At 43.4% G+C, this 14,622-nt stretch overlaps 3 protein-coding genes across 5 annotated transcripts; 2 read left to right on the top strand and 1 right to left on the bottom strand.

Annotated features, from left to right (window-relative positions):
* Nucleotides 1-19: 19 nt before the first annotated feature.
* Nucleotides 20-2,181, top strand: stmp1 (short transmembrane mitochondrial protein 1). Its single transcript, XM_087787782.1, has 3 exons — nt 20-174; nt 1,684-1,737; nt 1,864-2,181. The coding sequence occupies exons 1-3, from the start codon at nt 160-162 to the stop codon at nt 1,933-1,935; spliced, it is 141 nt and encodes a 46-aa protein (XP_087643908.1). The 5' UTR covers nt 20-159; the 3' UTR covers nt 1,936-2,181.
* A 617-nt stretch (nt 2,182-2,798) lies between these two features.
* Nucleotides 2,799-11,050, bottom strand: dhx57 (DEAH (Asp-Glu-Ala-Asp/His) box polypeptide 57). 2 transcript variants are annotated; one of them, XM_087787778.1, is made up of 23 exons: nt 10,965-11,050; nt 10,057-10,323; nt 9,802-9,999; nt 8,844-9,679; nt 8,572-8,783; nt 7,621-7,742; nt 7,356-7,551; nt 7,171-7,295; nt 6,963-7,096; nt 6,722-6,776; nt 6,453-6,655; nt 6,172-6,288; nt 6,018-6,114; nt 5,609-5,782; nt 5,337-5,537; nt 4,988-5,264; nt 4,363-4,458; nt 4,044-4,127; nt 3,842-3,979; nt 3,686-3,760; nt 3,483-3,617; nt 3,220-3,420; nt 2,799-3,135 (listed from the first exon to the last, which is right to left on the bottom strand). In XM_087787778.1, exons 2-23 carry the CDS (start codon nt 10,269-10,271, stop codon nt 2,992-2,994), a joined length of 4,035 nt encoding a protein of 1,344 aa, XP_087643904.1. In that variant the 5' UTR covers nt 10,272-10,323; nt 10,965-11,050; the 3' UTR covers nt 2,799-2,991. The 2 variants fall into 2 exon arrangements, with proteins under 2 accessions (XP_087643904.1, XP_087643903.1); XM_087787777.1 differs by having other exon boundaries at nt 8,572-9,679.
* A 1,488-nt stretch (nt 11,051-12,538) lies between these two features.
* morn2 (MORN repeat containing 2) lies at nt 12,539-14,194 on the top strand. 2 transcript variants are annotated; one of them, XM_087787780.1, is made up of 5 exons: nt 12,539-12,580; nt 13,290-13,340; nt 13,595-13,701; nt 13,774-13,910; nt 13,975-14,194. In XM_087787780.1, the coding sequence occupies exons 1-5, from the start codon at nt 12,565-12,567 to the stop codon at nt 14,099-14,101; spliced, it is 438 nt and encodes a 145-aa protein (XP_087643906.1). In that variant the 5' UTR covers nt 12,539-12,564; the 3' UTR covers nt 14,102-14,194. The 2 variants fall into 2 exon arrangements, with proteins under 2 accessions (XP_087643906.1, XP_087643907.1); XM_087787781.1 differs by lacking the exon at nt 12,539-12,580 and adding an exon at nt 13,069-13,115.
* Nucleotides 14,195-14,622: the final 428 nt, after the last annotated feature.

The raw sequence follows: 14,622 nt of genomic DNA on the forward strand, positions 1-14,622 counted from the left end.
TCCGCACCGCAAAGATATGACGTACATGTTTGCGCATGCGCATTGTACTTTTATTTGACGCTCGCATACACATCGCTTGCTGTTTCGTTTTAACCCTCAGATAAGGTCAGAACCTTCGACAGATTCACGCGACAGGAGTTCTTTGAAGCACTTTTCACGATGCTTCAATTCCTGGTGAGTTCATTTGTTGTCTTCTCGTGTTTTCACTTCACTAGCCGAGCTATGTTTGCTAAAGTTAGCATGACAACCCGTCAAACTACTTCGTAAAGTTGTCTTTTTTATTAGATGAACTCGTCAATAGTCTCAGAATTACCATAGTAACCCTCGCTGGATGTGTCGATATGAATGGTGGTCCTGAAATATTGTATTTATTGTCATAATTCTCGACCCTAACATGCTAATAGTTGTTTGTTTGTCAATCATCACAGTGTTATCAGATCCAAGAATCAAACACAGTCTGAAAAACAAACTACGTCATAATACTTCAAAATCCAATAACACATTGAGTCACATGTATAATATAATGTATGTGCTACACATGTATTTTGTTAATGCAAATGATGGGTTGGATATGATATCGATTTGTCAATCACAGGATCATCAATTAAATATTATCTTGGTGTACTTTGTGTTATTGATGAACATTGTACTGTTATCAGAATGTTTCAATATTCATTCCACAATATCGTAGTAGAAACAGTTTAGGGACATGTTGTCTGTGATTCATTTAGACTCAATAAGATTGTATATTATTATTATTCATTTTCAATCTAGCTTGGAATTCAAGATGCAGTTACAATGGACTGTTGAGTTCGCACTGACTTCTCTACAACCACTTCCTCTAAAGAACACTTGTACTAAAAAGCCTCCTAATGTGATATACATTTCTGTGTAGCATTTCCTGACCTATCAAATAAGGAAGACTTGTCAGAGGATCTTAAGGTAATTGGTAAACATTACTGACTCAACTAGCTATAGTTAACACCAGACGTGTGGATGCAGACTTAAAAACCGAAGGTGTTTTGACTTTAAAGATGAGCAACAACAACACCTGGAGACACGAACATCAGAGCGAACAAAGACACTGCACATCAGCCATCAAAGACACAAGACCATATAACTTCTGCGTTCTGGTGCAGGTGTGCATTTCACACAGAAAACAAGTGTAGCCGTTTCACAAAAGAACACAGAAACAAGCAGCAGACTAACAAGTGTCTTCGTCACCTCTGTGAACACGTTAGAGAATCATAAGAGTCGGTCTGTTGGACTCAAACATGGTTTCTGTCGCTCGCTGTATGGGAGTTCTGAAAGCTTTCGTAAGGCTCTTTTTCAAAACTCTTTGACTCGAGTTCAGTAGTTGAGGGTCACATGACCATGTTTGGACTCATTTAGACTATTGTTGATCCAACTAGTAAGTGAACAACCAACTAACCCCTTAAAGAACTTGTATATTTTTTAATGAAAATATAATCTAATTGTAAACAGTGTCCCTATCCTTGAATACAATTAAATTAAAAAATGTATATATTCAAACTTGTATTAATTTACTTCCCTTTTTTTTCAACTTTCGCTATTACAATCATAAAAACTGAAAAAATTTCATGTCATTCACTAACATTTTTTTTAAAAACATATCAAGTGTATTTCTAAAGAGTAAAATGTATTTCTGTGTTCCTTCTTCAGGCTGGTTTCACACTCGGCAACGTCCTGGGGATGTACCTGGCCCAGAACTACGAGGTTAGTTTTGCAGATTTAAACCTTCATTCAAGGTTAAAGACAAACATACTCTGCACGGGAATGATCACAAGAGTACACGCATATTAACTGAAGACACAAATTGATTATATTTAATCTCATTACCAGGTTCCGAACATTGCTCAAAAGTTCGAAGCCTTCAAGAAAGACGTGGAGGCCAAGAAGAAGCCCCCAGAGTGACACTAGTCCGATGACCTGACCCACAGGAAGAGAGGCTATTTATTATTAAACCCAACGCTGGAAAGTCCGTACCCGTGATTGGTCGTACTGAGTTCTGTTTTGCCAAGACTGGAAGCTTCATGGTACAGAGGGATCACACAGACTGTCAAACTAGAAACGTCAGAAGCATCAACTGCCAAATCACAATGTTTGTTTGTATCAGTTTTCAATCTCCAATAAACCAACTGGTACCTGTTTTAAACGGAACCCTGCAGGTCGGTCTATGTTTTGTTAATCATCTTCAATTAATTAAAAAACATAATTAACTGCAACTCTTAGAACAAACTAACCTTTCAAGTTTTAAATTGGCTTGTTATGAAAGCAGGTGATTTTACCGTGTTTTGCCTCACTAGCTTGTGCATCTTGTGGAAGAATTATTTAATAATTTTGTTTACTATTGCCAGTTTTAATGCTTTTAACTTTTTTTTTATAAAACATATACTGCTTTATGTTTTGCAACACAAAAGTCAATTAATCCCTAAAGATTTTCCACAATATCTCTATTTTATATGCAACTTCAGTGGTGATTCCATCTGGTATATGGTGATAAAGTTCTGGAACTAGGGGCTGCTGTGTTTGTCTCTATGTTGTCTCGTCACCCTGGTCTGTGAACGGAGATTTACAAATAATAACTTACCTACAAAAACATTGAAAATTTGTAATGAAGTGTGTTCATGTGTTTTTTCCTAAATTCAGTGATAGTGGATGCACTGGTAAACTGCATGTGTGACTAATGTCATCCTGTGTAAATATTGTAAAAGTACACAACTGAAAAAAACGACTGCATCTACGTCCATATTTGCGAGACACAAACTCCACCAAAGTAGTGAAAAGAAGAAATGTTCTTCTGTTTATTATTCCTGCACTCAAGTTCATGCAGAGTCAGAGCCCTTCAGGAAGAGTGACATCATGGGAATATTCAAGTACATTCGGTGACAAGGGATCTGGTCCTCATGCAGGCTCGGTCGACCATTCATGCTTCACAAATAAATAACCAGTCTGAGGTCGCAGGTGTGGTCACTGTGTGGACACGAGGCGCACGATCATTTCGATGATGCGGGATCCTCGCGGGCAGCTGCTGAGGTCCATGAGGGGGTTCTTGATCTTGTCCTCCAGCAGCTGGTCCAACTCCCAGCGCAGCTCCTTCACCAGCTCGGCTACCTGAGACGGAACGAGGAGGAGGAAATGGGAGTCAAAGCGGGGCTGACCGAAGAGAGTCACAGAGAGTGACAGCAGTGACGTCACCTGATGAGACGCAGCAGCGAAGCGGATCCAGCCGTCATCCAGGGACAGCAGGAAGTCTCCCTTGTGCAGCTCCACGTTGACGTGTCCTCCTCCGAACAGGACCAGAGCGTACACCGACACCATGCTGCAGTCCCGGATGAAGACCCGGCTGGTCTTCACCTTCTCGTGGTACACCAGGTACGGGCTGTCGTAGTGGCGCGTCTGCTTGGAGGAGGGACGCATGAAGCGCTGGAGTCATGAGGATCTCATCGCGAATGACTCACCGTGTAGTTGACGGAGGACGGGTGGACGTGGACGCAGCCGTCTTGCTTGGTGAGGAATCTGAGCTCGTTTACTTTGGGCTGCATCTTCACAGCTCCTTTGCTGGTTTGCTTGTAGTTTCCCTGAGGTGAGCACACCTGAGCCAGACAGGAAGTGATGTCAGAGCATGACAGAAGTGCATCAGAGAGAAGAACAGGTGATGTACCTGCACCACATTGGGGTAGAGGGCAGCGCAGAGCATTGCAGACATCAGACGCACGTTATCCGAGTTCAGGTTCGACTGAGGAGGACAAAATAGACTTGTCAGTGTGTGTGCGCGCGAAGTTCATTCCATGTGTGTCTGCGTTTGTGTGTGTTTCACCTGAAGTCCAGTCGCCTCCAGAACTCCATCTGATCCACTGGAACTCTTTCTCTCAATGACTCGAGCTCTCAGACCCTCTGTGATGAAGCCGATGTCGGATAGCAGCTCAGCAAACTGTCTCTTCAGACTGGAGATTTCCTAGGACCAAAACCATCACCATCATCATTGTTGTTGTTGTTATCTGTAATACAACAACACAGACCTGCAGTCCTCTCCAGGACAGGAAGTTCTCTCGACAGTAGCGATGTCCCGCCTGGTGGCCGTTCTTGGTGGCGCAGCACCAACCCTGTCCACATTGAGATCATTTATAAAAGTTATTATGGAATTAAAAACTAGTTATTTGCTATTCATTCTAAAATTAAAATGTGAATTGATTAAGAGTTAACCAGCAGCATTGGTAATGAATATAATATTTAAAATGTAAAATATCTAAAAATGAAAGTATAAAAAAATAGAGAAGAATTCAAGATAACTACATAAGATAAGTGTTTGTGATACGAAAAGATGAAACAAGCAGGTACCTTGTAGGCCTGCAGCAAGGCCAGGTGATCGCTACTGGCCACTGCGAAAGCCAGTTTCTTCTCGTTAGCTTCCTCCCGTTTGTCCCATGGAGACAGCTGACACACAAACCACAGGAAGGGATGACTTGGTGAAAGAGTATCATTTTAACTTAAAGTTGTTGAGAGACTCAACGACACAATAATATCAAGAAAATATAAGGAGAAATAAAAAGGATAAAAATAATTTTAAAAAATAAAGATAATTCAAAAAAATCAATATAGAAGAGAAAGATTTTGCGAAATAAAAATAAGGATAATAGTGATGAATAAAAGAATACAAATAAAATAAGAGAATAGTGAGAATTAAAATGACTAATAATAAAAGGATAAAAAATGTATAAACGATAACAAATTTGAATACATTTAAATAAATAACTATTATTTTGGTTTGATCATATTAACTTCTATTTAAATTAAAAGTTAAATTAACAAATAAATAAGTAAACAAAAATGAGAAGAATATCAATTTAAGAAAAAACAAATATTGTACAATTATGGAAACACTTGATTCACTAAAAAACAATATATTGTCAGATGCACACATTTAACAAACTTTTCACTAATCTATGTGAGAGCGTCTACTCACAAACGGAGACTTAAAGGCAAGACTGGCGGCGATGGTGAGCGCGGGGTCAAGGCATCGGAAGATGGCGCCAAAGAGCATGAGCTTGCCGATGCGCACGTCGACGGGGAGGCAGGCGAGGTGGTAGCCCAGTGGCGTCAGCTCTTCCTCACATGTGAGCGCGCCCAAGTCCTGCAGTCGCTGCTTGGCTGCGTCCAGACTTCCTGTGGCCGGCGGTTCGATGAGGCGGCCGAAGACGGACTCCAGCGGCTTCTCAGAAAACACGTCCAGGATCTTGATGCTGCCAGAGTGGATGAGAGCGTGAGGATGATGAAGATGATGTACGGTAAAATGAAAGGAACTAGACTGGTACCGCAGGCAAAGCTGCTCCAGCGGAACTCTCTGGATTTCAGGCAGCTGCTGGTCTGCCAACTGGTGCTTGAAAGCGTGGCTGGTAAAGAGATGGAAACAGACGCCGGATGCCACGCGACCAGCTCGTCCCTTCCTCTGCATCGCGTTGGCCCGTGACACCCACGAGTCCTCCAGACTCTCCATGCTCTTGGAGGCATCATACCTGACAATGGATCCAGAATAAATCCCGGACGTTCTACTCCACAGACAGAACCAACAGATCCAGATTCAAACCTTTTCTCCTTCATCTTGCCGGAGTCGATGACGTAAACAACGTCATCAATGGTCACAGAAGTCTCTGCGATGTTGGTGGAGATGATGATCTTAACGACGCCCTCTGGAGGTCGACTGAAGACCGCCTGCTGCTCCTCGTTGGGTAGAGATGAGTGGAGCGGGTACACCACGCATCTAAATATTGAATTCATTTACAACAATAAAATGTGCATCAATGAGTGTTTACCTAGTTCAAATGACATACTGAAGATAACACTCAGCTCAGTTGTTATAATAAGTATAAAATATATTACGAGGTAAATCCTAAAAGCCAACAATATACACTTAAGATGAAAATAACTAAAAAAGACAAGGTTTTAATAACAATACTTTTTAGTGTATACAATTGTTAGGTTTATTTTGATCCGACCTGTTTGTGCGTCTGTTGTTGAACATTCTGTTGGACTGCAGCTGCTCGTACAGCATCTTGATTTCAGCGAGACCCGGCAGGAACACCAGGACAGCCCCTGAGTGGACACAAGGTTTTAGTCGGAGCTCAGCAAGGCGTGAGGAGAAGGTTCCACCTGCAGGGTAGTCGTGCTTCCCCTCCACAATCCACTCCAGCAGATCCTCGATCAGGTCCATGTTAATCTTGTCCAAGTCCATCAATGCCATCGTCTTCAGAACCGACTTCTTTGTGTCTGAATCGTTCGCACAACACACTCAATGAGACACTTAGAGATTATCAGTTGATGATAATTAAAGACAACATCCAGAGTAAGAATAATTATGTTTACGTTTATTCTCCCTTCAAAATTGAAAATCCATAATAATCCATAAGAACAAATGTCTAACGCAGCTTCACCTTGGTATCGCAGCTGGAGCTCCTGCAGGCCCAGCTGCTGGTCCGGAATTGAGTCCTTGACAAAGTCCTTCTTACAGAGAGACATGAAATTCCACATATCGTCCCCCAGATCGTCCACAGTGTCCCTGGCCTGCGTCGCTCGTCCACCCGAGGCCTTTTGCTTCCCGGAACGCATGAATGGACTGCCATCTTCCATCACGTAGCTGAGACACCAACACCAGCATGAAAACAGGAACACAAGTCTTCAGAGGACACCAGTGAGCTCTTACCCAGTTCGGGAGATGGCGTCCTCCAGGAACAGTTGATCGACAGGAAACATCCGCCCTGAAAGAGAGGACAAGATACGAGTTCATATGGTTTGATGATGAGCAGGGTGAGGATGAAGGTCTGTGGTCTCCTACAAATTATGGACTGGAGCGATTACGAATGGATCAGGCCTTTTTACAACATAAGTTCTATGAGTGTTGTGGTTTATGGTTACATCACATGACCAGCACATTGAGGACACACCTGGTATGTGGACACTGACACAGTTGTGGAAGTACTGACAGAAGAGATCAGCGTTAAGCGTGGCGCTCATCAGAACCACCTTCAGGTCTGGTCTCTGAACAATCAGGTCTTTCAGAACCAACAGCAGGAAGTCGCTGAGAGGGAGAGTGAAGTCATGAGAAAGGAAGTCATTAGTATCTGGCGATAAATGGAAAATAACTTTGCCAACCTCTCTTCTGTGCGCTCGTGCACCTCGTCCACGATGACATGCGTGACCCCGGCCAGATCAGCCTCCCCCTCCAGCCTCCTCAGCAAAACTCCGGCAGTGCAGTACAAAAGTCTGGTGGCTGACGACTGACCGAAACAACAGCGTTAGTTGAAAAGATTTTATTCAAGTCCTAGGTCTGGTCCTACCCGCACGCTCTCCAGCCGGATCTGGTATCCCACCGACTTGCCCAGACTCTCCGCTCTCTCCTGGGCTACCCTTTGAGCCACAGTGATGGCGGAGATGCGGCGTGGCTGCGTGCAAACGATATTAGCAACCTTGCTGGCCGGTCCATCAAGGGTGGCGTCCAGGATGAACTGGGGGATCTGGGTGGTCTTTCCACACCTGGGGGAGGGCCACAACCAATGTAATCCAAACATACCATAACCAGAAAGTGATGAGCTGGACACGAACCCGGTCATCCCGCTCACAACCAGCACTTGGGAGGACTGCAGAAGGTTCAGGATGTTGACCTGCTCGCTCCAGGCCGGAAGTTTGGTCCTCTGTTCCAGCATGGACCTGAAGCTCCTGGACGTCTGGGAGAGAACAGTAGTACGGTCAGTAAAAAAGCCGGCTACAGGCGTCACTAACATCCTGGAAACTAGTGTGCACTCTTGACTAATAAAACTAAAATGAAAATTGTCAAATTCCATCAGGGGTCTCCTACACCTGGATCACAGACCAGTCATCTACCATATCTATGGACCTCATTGGTTCCATCTATTCTCTAGGATATTCTATGCAACATTTTTTATCTACACAACACATCAAAGGAAGGGCAGTTGGATGGCATTGATACAGAATTAAATAACATTTTTCACATTGCATCAATATTAATTCATTATGAACATAGTCACCATAATACATGGTTTATTTTGAAATAATTCATTTTTCTCTCCTCGTTTTGGGTGACAATCTAAAATGAAAGAGCCGACCCCCTCTCCAGCCTGGATACAAACAATGTTCTAATGCCTTAAAAATAAGAAATAAGGAAAATCAGGAAATAGGTAAGAAGTATGTACCACATCTTCAGGACTATAAGACTATAACTTAAAAGCATTCAATGTTCTAAAAAAAAAAAAATGACAGTGCGCACTTTTAAACCTGGACACTAAAGATGATGAATATAATCCTGTGCACTTGAAACTTTGCACCTCATAATGCAGTGTGCTGTATAGCAGGAAAAATTTGGTAAATAAAAAAAAAGAACTAAAACAATTTAGGTGACCGAAATTATTCTTTAAACAAAAATTCAATTCAGAAATGTGAAATTGAATAATGTGGATGGAGAAAGAAAAATGACTGACACATTTACTGCGTGTGTGTGCGTGTGTGTGCGTGTGTGTGCGTGCGTGCGCATAGTACCTGTTTTCTCTGAAACTCTCGACACAGTTTGCCGTTCTCCTGCAGAAAATTGTCAATCTTGACGTTGTGTTTGTTGGCCATCTTCTTCCTCAGATTGACATAACTCTCATTCTCCACTAGGATTGCCTTAGCTTCATCATCCTCCTCCTCTTCCTCCTCCACCTCCACCCCCTGCCCCTCCTCCTTGTTCTCCAGCTTGCTCAACGTCTTCACTGTGGAATCAAAATGGCATTTGATCAGTCTTTGGACGTTGATGATTTTTGTAAACTCACCTTCAGCAGAAGGTTGGGGAGGAGAGGTTCTCCTGCTGCTCCTATTCTCCTCCCACGTCCTCCTGTTTTTGACTACAGTGAGAGAGGAGGGAGGGGCTGCAGGGGGGGTGATGATGGGCAGAGGCGAGCTGTACTTGTGATGACTGGCGGTCAGCAGCTCCGTCACAGCCGCCTCGTCCTCGCACAAGCTGATGAGCGAGTAGACGACGGGCTCGCCCAGCTGAGCGGCGGACGTCGCCACCTGGAACAACGACTCTGTGATGTGGAGTCTGGCCGCCCCAGAGATGGAGTCATCGTTGGTACTGAAAGCAACTAGTGGAGCCTGGAAGGGATAACAGTTCCCTTTAGGGAAGCGGATCTCAATCTCATACTCTAGTGGTGAGAAACTGCTGATGCCTGGGAGGCTTGGACCAGAATCAGACTGCTCTTTGCCAGGAAGCTGGTGACTAAACTTGCACCTGTTCCCAAATCTGCAGCCCTGACCTTTGAGGAAGAAGCGGCACAGACCTCCACTCTTCTCAGCTCGAGTCTCAGTTTTGTTAAGGACTTGATTTCCGGTAGAACCTCCCGACAGGAACATAGGGTCCAGCGTCACCGTCCACACCGTGTCGGTGATGCGCTCATGGAAGCGTTCACCGTAAATGGCTTCAAGCGCCAGAGCTTCCTCTTGCCGCTGAACCACACACTCCTTCATGGGTCGAAGATCTGACCCAGCGACCGCTGCTTTCCCAAAACGCTCCGTGTAAACCTGGAGCAGCAGTTGCTCCAGTGTTGTCCCGAATTCTCCCCCGCTTGTCTCCAGCGCCAGCTTGCTGCGCTCTCTGTGGAACCCGAACCTGAAACAGAATATTGAAGAAACTCAACACGACTCAGGTGAAGTCTTGTCTTGCTGCTGTGTGTCACAGGTGAAGGTGTCAGGCTTTACCCCACCGTGACCATACATGACTCTCCTGCTCACCTGCACAGCTTCCCAATGGCGAACAACGAAATGACAGGTTCTTTTGGAGGTCGCTCATCTTCGGAGTCAGGGTCGTAGTCTGGAGTCTCAGCTCTTTCCAAAGGCTCGTCGTGAGTGGACCAGAACTGACCTTCCTCACGCAGGTCCAGCTCATCATACTCCTCCTGCGCCTCTCCAGAGTAGTCCGAACCAAAGTCCCTGAGACACAAAGAGGGGTCACATGTGTGAAGGAGGTCTAAAGAAGGTGTCACTTACTCTGGCTCCACTGAGTCAGGATTCTGCAGGTGCCACAGCAGCTCCTTGAGCTGTTCCTGGTTCTCATTCGTCATGAAGATCCTCTGCAGCGGCATGGAGCTCGTCTCCATCCTGGGGCCTTCATTAGGACGAGGGTTTATTCTGGTCTTGGCCAAAGCCCTTGGCAGAGGTCTGCCTCGGACAGACCCTGCATCTCGACCTCCTCTTCCACGCATCACACCTCGTGGTGCAGCTCGCCCTACACCTCCACCCCGTCCTCTTGAAGGCCTGCAGACAAAACCAAAAGGTCAGTTCATTAAGAACTTCTGGACAGTGACAGTCCAGCAGTGGTTATATTTACAACCAGTCTGACGTTTTTTATTATAGGGATTTGTGTGGATTTGTCTCTGCACAATGTAGGGTTCATACAATTAAAAAATAATTATGGGAATTAGCTCGTCAAGATGAAGTGTCAAACTCAAGGTCCAGGTGCTCAATCTGTGCCACCAAGTCAGTTTATTTGGCATGCAGCATAGTTGGTTGAACATCAAAGTTGTGTGCTCATGTTGATATGATGACCTATAAAGACGTCAGTGTTTAAGATAAGATAACAGATGATCAATTTCTAAACAATCATACAGACTTACAAACTAAAACTGATGCTTAAGGAATTTGATGAGTGTTTGATAGAAGTCTTTGATGAAGGAGGACAAGCACAGAGATAATTAAGATTGACCCTCCAACAAAATATTACAATAAAACTCTTACTTCCCGTTATAGACGGTTTGTTAAATGTACATTTTGTTCCTCCCTGACAGACGATTAAAAATCATGACCCCCTGTGTGATTACGTTTGATGCTCATGTCCAACAAAAAGCCATTATTTAACAAACTAGTGCGTTAAATAGTTAAAGCGGTGTGCGTCTTACTCTCTGAGGCGTCGAGGGGCATCTAGACTGAAGTCATCGTCATCGTCATCCCAGTTTGCAGCACCTCCTGATTTTCTTCCTCCTCCTCCTCCTCCTCCTCCTCCTCCTCCTCCTCCTCCTCCATGCCCTCCTCCTCCTCCATGCCCTCCTCGTCCTCCTCCACCACGAGGTTTGTTAAATCTCCCTCCTCCTCGGTTAGGCTTCCCGCCTTTTCTCCTTGCACTCATTCTTCTGCAGATATAAAGAGGGGAAACAAATCATTACTCTGACTGCATTGACATTTAAGGTAAGGTAAGGTAAAACTTTATTGATCCCTCAGGAGGTCTCCTTTGGGAAATTGTTTGTTTTCTTCCTGCACAAGATTGTGCCGCACTAAAATATACTCATTACACCTTTAAACCTGTGTACTCTTTATTGGTTGTGTGGATACTAATTTCCATTATTTAACATTCAAGTAGGGGTCACCCTAAAAGTCATAAATCCTAGGCTGTCATCCCAGTCTTAATTTGTTAAAAAAAACAACACTCCATATCAAAAAGTAAAACAAACAATTATCCAATTTACTGGGAGGATCCAAAACACATTAATATACTCCCTCCCTCCATCCATCCCTCCATCCATCCCTCCATCCATCCATCCCTCCATCCATCCCTCCATCCATCGAAAAACAGAACCGAGCACCTAGGCAGAAGGAACCATTAATGACTGTATCACTAAACACAGTCAGGAGAAGCTGGTACATTCTCAGGCTCGGATGTACTGAGTTTACAAAATACTATTTGTTTAAAAAGATGTTGCACAGTCGATAGACAATATTGTGAATCTGTTCCAAGAGTGTGTGTTGAAAAAAAACTCACCTAGAGTCAGAGTGGCTTCATGGCAGCAGCAGATCTGCACAGGGAAACAAAAGTTTGCTGTTAGAGACCTGCAATCGTCCAACAATCATGCAGCAGCAGAGACACACTGCAGGAGCAGACTCACACAGGAGCAGACTCATACAGGAGCAGACTCACACAGGAGCAGACTCACACAGGAGCAGACTCACACACAGGCTTGCACTCACATGCAGGACATGCTTTGTGACAACACACCCACAATTGCACATGGTCAAGCACCATCGCTTAGAGGGGATACACAAAATAGCCTTCAAGTGCACACGCTTGTTTGACCACTTACATGTGCGTGTGCACTCAGGCCACTTGCAAACAGACACACTGTAGGACAGGTTGCTGCACACATGCATAAAGAAAAGGGATTAAAGTAACACTAACAAAAACATACACATAAAGACAAGAATCTGAAAAAAGCTCTTATTTTAAACAAACACTAAACATTATCTTCAAGCACAACAACACACACATTTCAAGTGACACACACACACATGTACACACGTTAAGAAGAAAAAGGTAACACAGACAGGCATTAGAACTAAAAAAAAAAATCTAGAAATCCAGACAAAAATAACACTAAGAACGTTGACGTCACAGTGGATGATGCGAACACACGTTCATGTTGTATCACAGTGACCAACAATAAGAACAGATGATACGAGCAGTGCTTGTGGCTACAATAAGGCACCCGACCAGAAACAGAGCTCCACATGGCCGCTCAACTCAGTAAAAACACTCCGTTATCAACTTTGACAAGCAAGCTTTAAACTTTAAATCACGATTGCTTTTTAGTTCTAAAATCTTTGAAGCAAAAATACCGGCTAAAGCTAACAGTGTAGCAGCTATTTGTGACTCGACTTGTTACTTTTCACTAAATATGACGCAAACGCCAACCATGTCATATACGTTAACACTTTTTAACTTACATCGACTACACTAACAGGTTAAAGTAGAAGTACAAAAGTCAAGTTGAATAAGCGTGTACACACCGCAGACAGCTGACCATTCCTGGCTCTATCGTTGGAGGAGCCGGTAGAGTTCAACGTATTACTTCCGGTTAATTGTAAAAACGATACTTTTTAAATTACTCGGGTTTTATTTATTTAGTTATTTTAAGTATTAGTGTATATATGCCATCTGTAATTATTTTATTAGTAAATAAATGATTTACTGAAATACATTTTAGAAGGTCCGTCACCATGGCAACAACAACACGCACGTCTGCGACCAAGGTTGTTTCTTTAGCCGTCGACCTTTATGCGTAGGTACAATGATTTGTTATAAATATAGCCTTTGAGAAGATGACGTGTAACATAATTCAAAATTTAAATCAACTGTAATAGTTTGGACTCTTCGTGTCCTCGTGTCTTCAGCGTTACTTCATTTGAAATGTTTTTGATTTATGGCTCATTTTGAATTGTCTTTGTGTTTGCAGGAAAAGATCCAATGAAAATAAACTATATTTTTCCAAATGGTGACAGATACGGTATGATTTTTAAGAGCTTTTGTGGGAGTTCTTTTCTACATTGAGTCTTGTCTAGATGTTTTAAAACGCTTATCAAGAGTCCATGACTCCACCTCACTCTTGAGAAAACAAAATAACTTAGTTTTTTCTGCACCGTAGTATTTTTTCAGTGCAATCATAAATGTATCTTTACACACCCCATTTTGGAATTGAGAATGTAGAGTGAAAGTACATAAAGACACAGAGAATTGACTGGTTTGAATTGATGCCGACAGAGGGCGAGGCTGTCCGGACACCGTCTGGAGAGACCAAGAGAACTGGCAGCGGCAGACAAACATCGGCGTGTGGCCTCGTATACACCGGAGAGTGGCGTGAGGACAAAGTAAGGAGATGCTGATGCGTTTGTTTTCTCTTGTCATTGTTGTTCACCCTACATCATGGCTGACTAATGTAGATGCACGGCAGAGGAAGCCTGCAGCTTCCCTCCGGAGCTCTCTACCAAGGAGAGTTCAGGGACAACATGTACCACGGGAAAGCAATCTACACTTTCCCAGATGGCGCCAGATATACCGGGCAATTTAAACACAACAGGTGAGATAAGGTCACCACGGTAACAACATCTTGACATGCTGGTTCAACTCTTGCTTGATTGAAGGTTGGACGGATTGGGAGCATTCACCAGTCCACATGGTCTGGTCTGGACCGGGAAGTTTAATGGAGAAGCAGCTTTGGGCCTGAAGTTACATCTCAATCTTGGCAAATGTGTTGCGAGCAGCAGCTGAAGGTTCTGGATCTCAACGTTGATTACATTTATTGATGATCATGAAGAGTTGGATCCTCTTTTCTTGTTGGACCAATAAAGCTTGTGATCAGTGTTTTTGTCTCTATGGCATATTTATGAGAAGTGAGGTGGGTGCACTTTAAGATCAATATTTTCTATTTTAAGATTTCAATTGAAGATTACATTTTTAAAACCCAAATTCCATTCATATGAAGACTAATGATGACTCTGGCAGTGAAATAAGTTTTATTTGTAAAGCACCTTTCATAGACCAGGTCAAATAAGAGACAACAGGAGAAGATTCAAGACTAACACAGTGGAAGATGATTCAAGTGAAGGGAAGAAGAAACATTTGTACTTCCAGGATTGTCTTTAGTCAACTTCTCAAAGGAAAGAAAGACCAGGGAGAATAATTTAAACAAGTAAATCAAGTCCTCTTGGCATTAGAGTGCTTAATGTCTGTGGTAGATCTTAAGCAGAAGACACATCAGTGCAGAGGAAGCTCCTCTAATTAGTTGTTTA

Source organism: Callionymus lyra, chromosome 3 (assembly GCF_982586985.1).
Source record: "Callionymus lyra chromosome 3, fCalLyr1.hap1.1, whole genome shotgun sequence".
Taxonomy (NCBI): Eukaryota; Metazoa; Chordata; class Actinopteri; order Syngnathiformes; family Callionymidae; genus Callionymus; species Callionymus lyra.

What these genes read in the sequence shown, in the direction of transcription:
- dhx57 (XM_087787777.1), bottom strand. Translation starts at nt 10,271, where the DNA reads ATGCGTGGAAGAGGAGGTCGAGATGCAGGGTCTGTCCGAGGCAGACCT. An exon ending in CCTGACTCAGTGGAGCCAGA is followed by an intron (nt 10,000 to 10,056) that starts GTAAGTGACACC and finishes TTTGTGTCTCAG; the next exon opens with GGACTTTGGTTCGGACTACT. An exon ending in GAAGCACGACTACCCTGCAG is followed by an intron (nt 6,115 to 6,171) that starts GTGGAACCTTCT and finishes GTGTCCACTCAG; the next exon opens with GGGCTGTCCTGGTGTTCCTG.
- morn2 (XM_087787780.1), top strand. An exon ending in TCCAAATGGTGACAGATACG is followed by an intron (nt 13,341 to 13,594) that starts GTATGATTTTTA and finishes TGATGCCGACAG; the next exon opens with AGGGCGAGGCTGTCCGGACA. An exon ending in GGGCAATTTAAACACAACAG is followed by an intron (nt 13,911 to 13,974) that starts GTGAGATAAGGT and finishes GCTTGATTGAAG; the next exon opens with GTTGGACGGATTGGGAGCAT.
- stmp1 (XM_087787782.1), top strand. An exon ending in ACCTGGCCCAGAACTACGAG is followed by an intron (nt 1,738 to 1,863) that starts GTTAGTTTTGCA and finishes TCTCATTACCAG; the next exon opens with GTTCCGAACATTGCTCAAAA.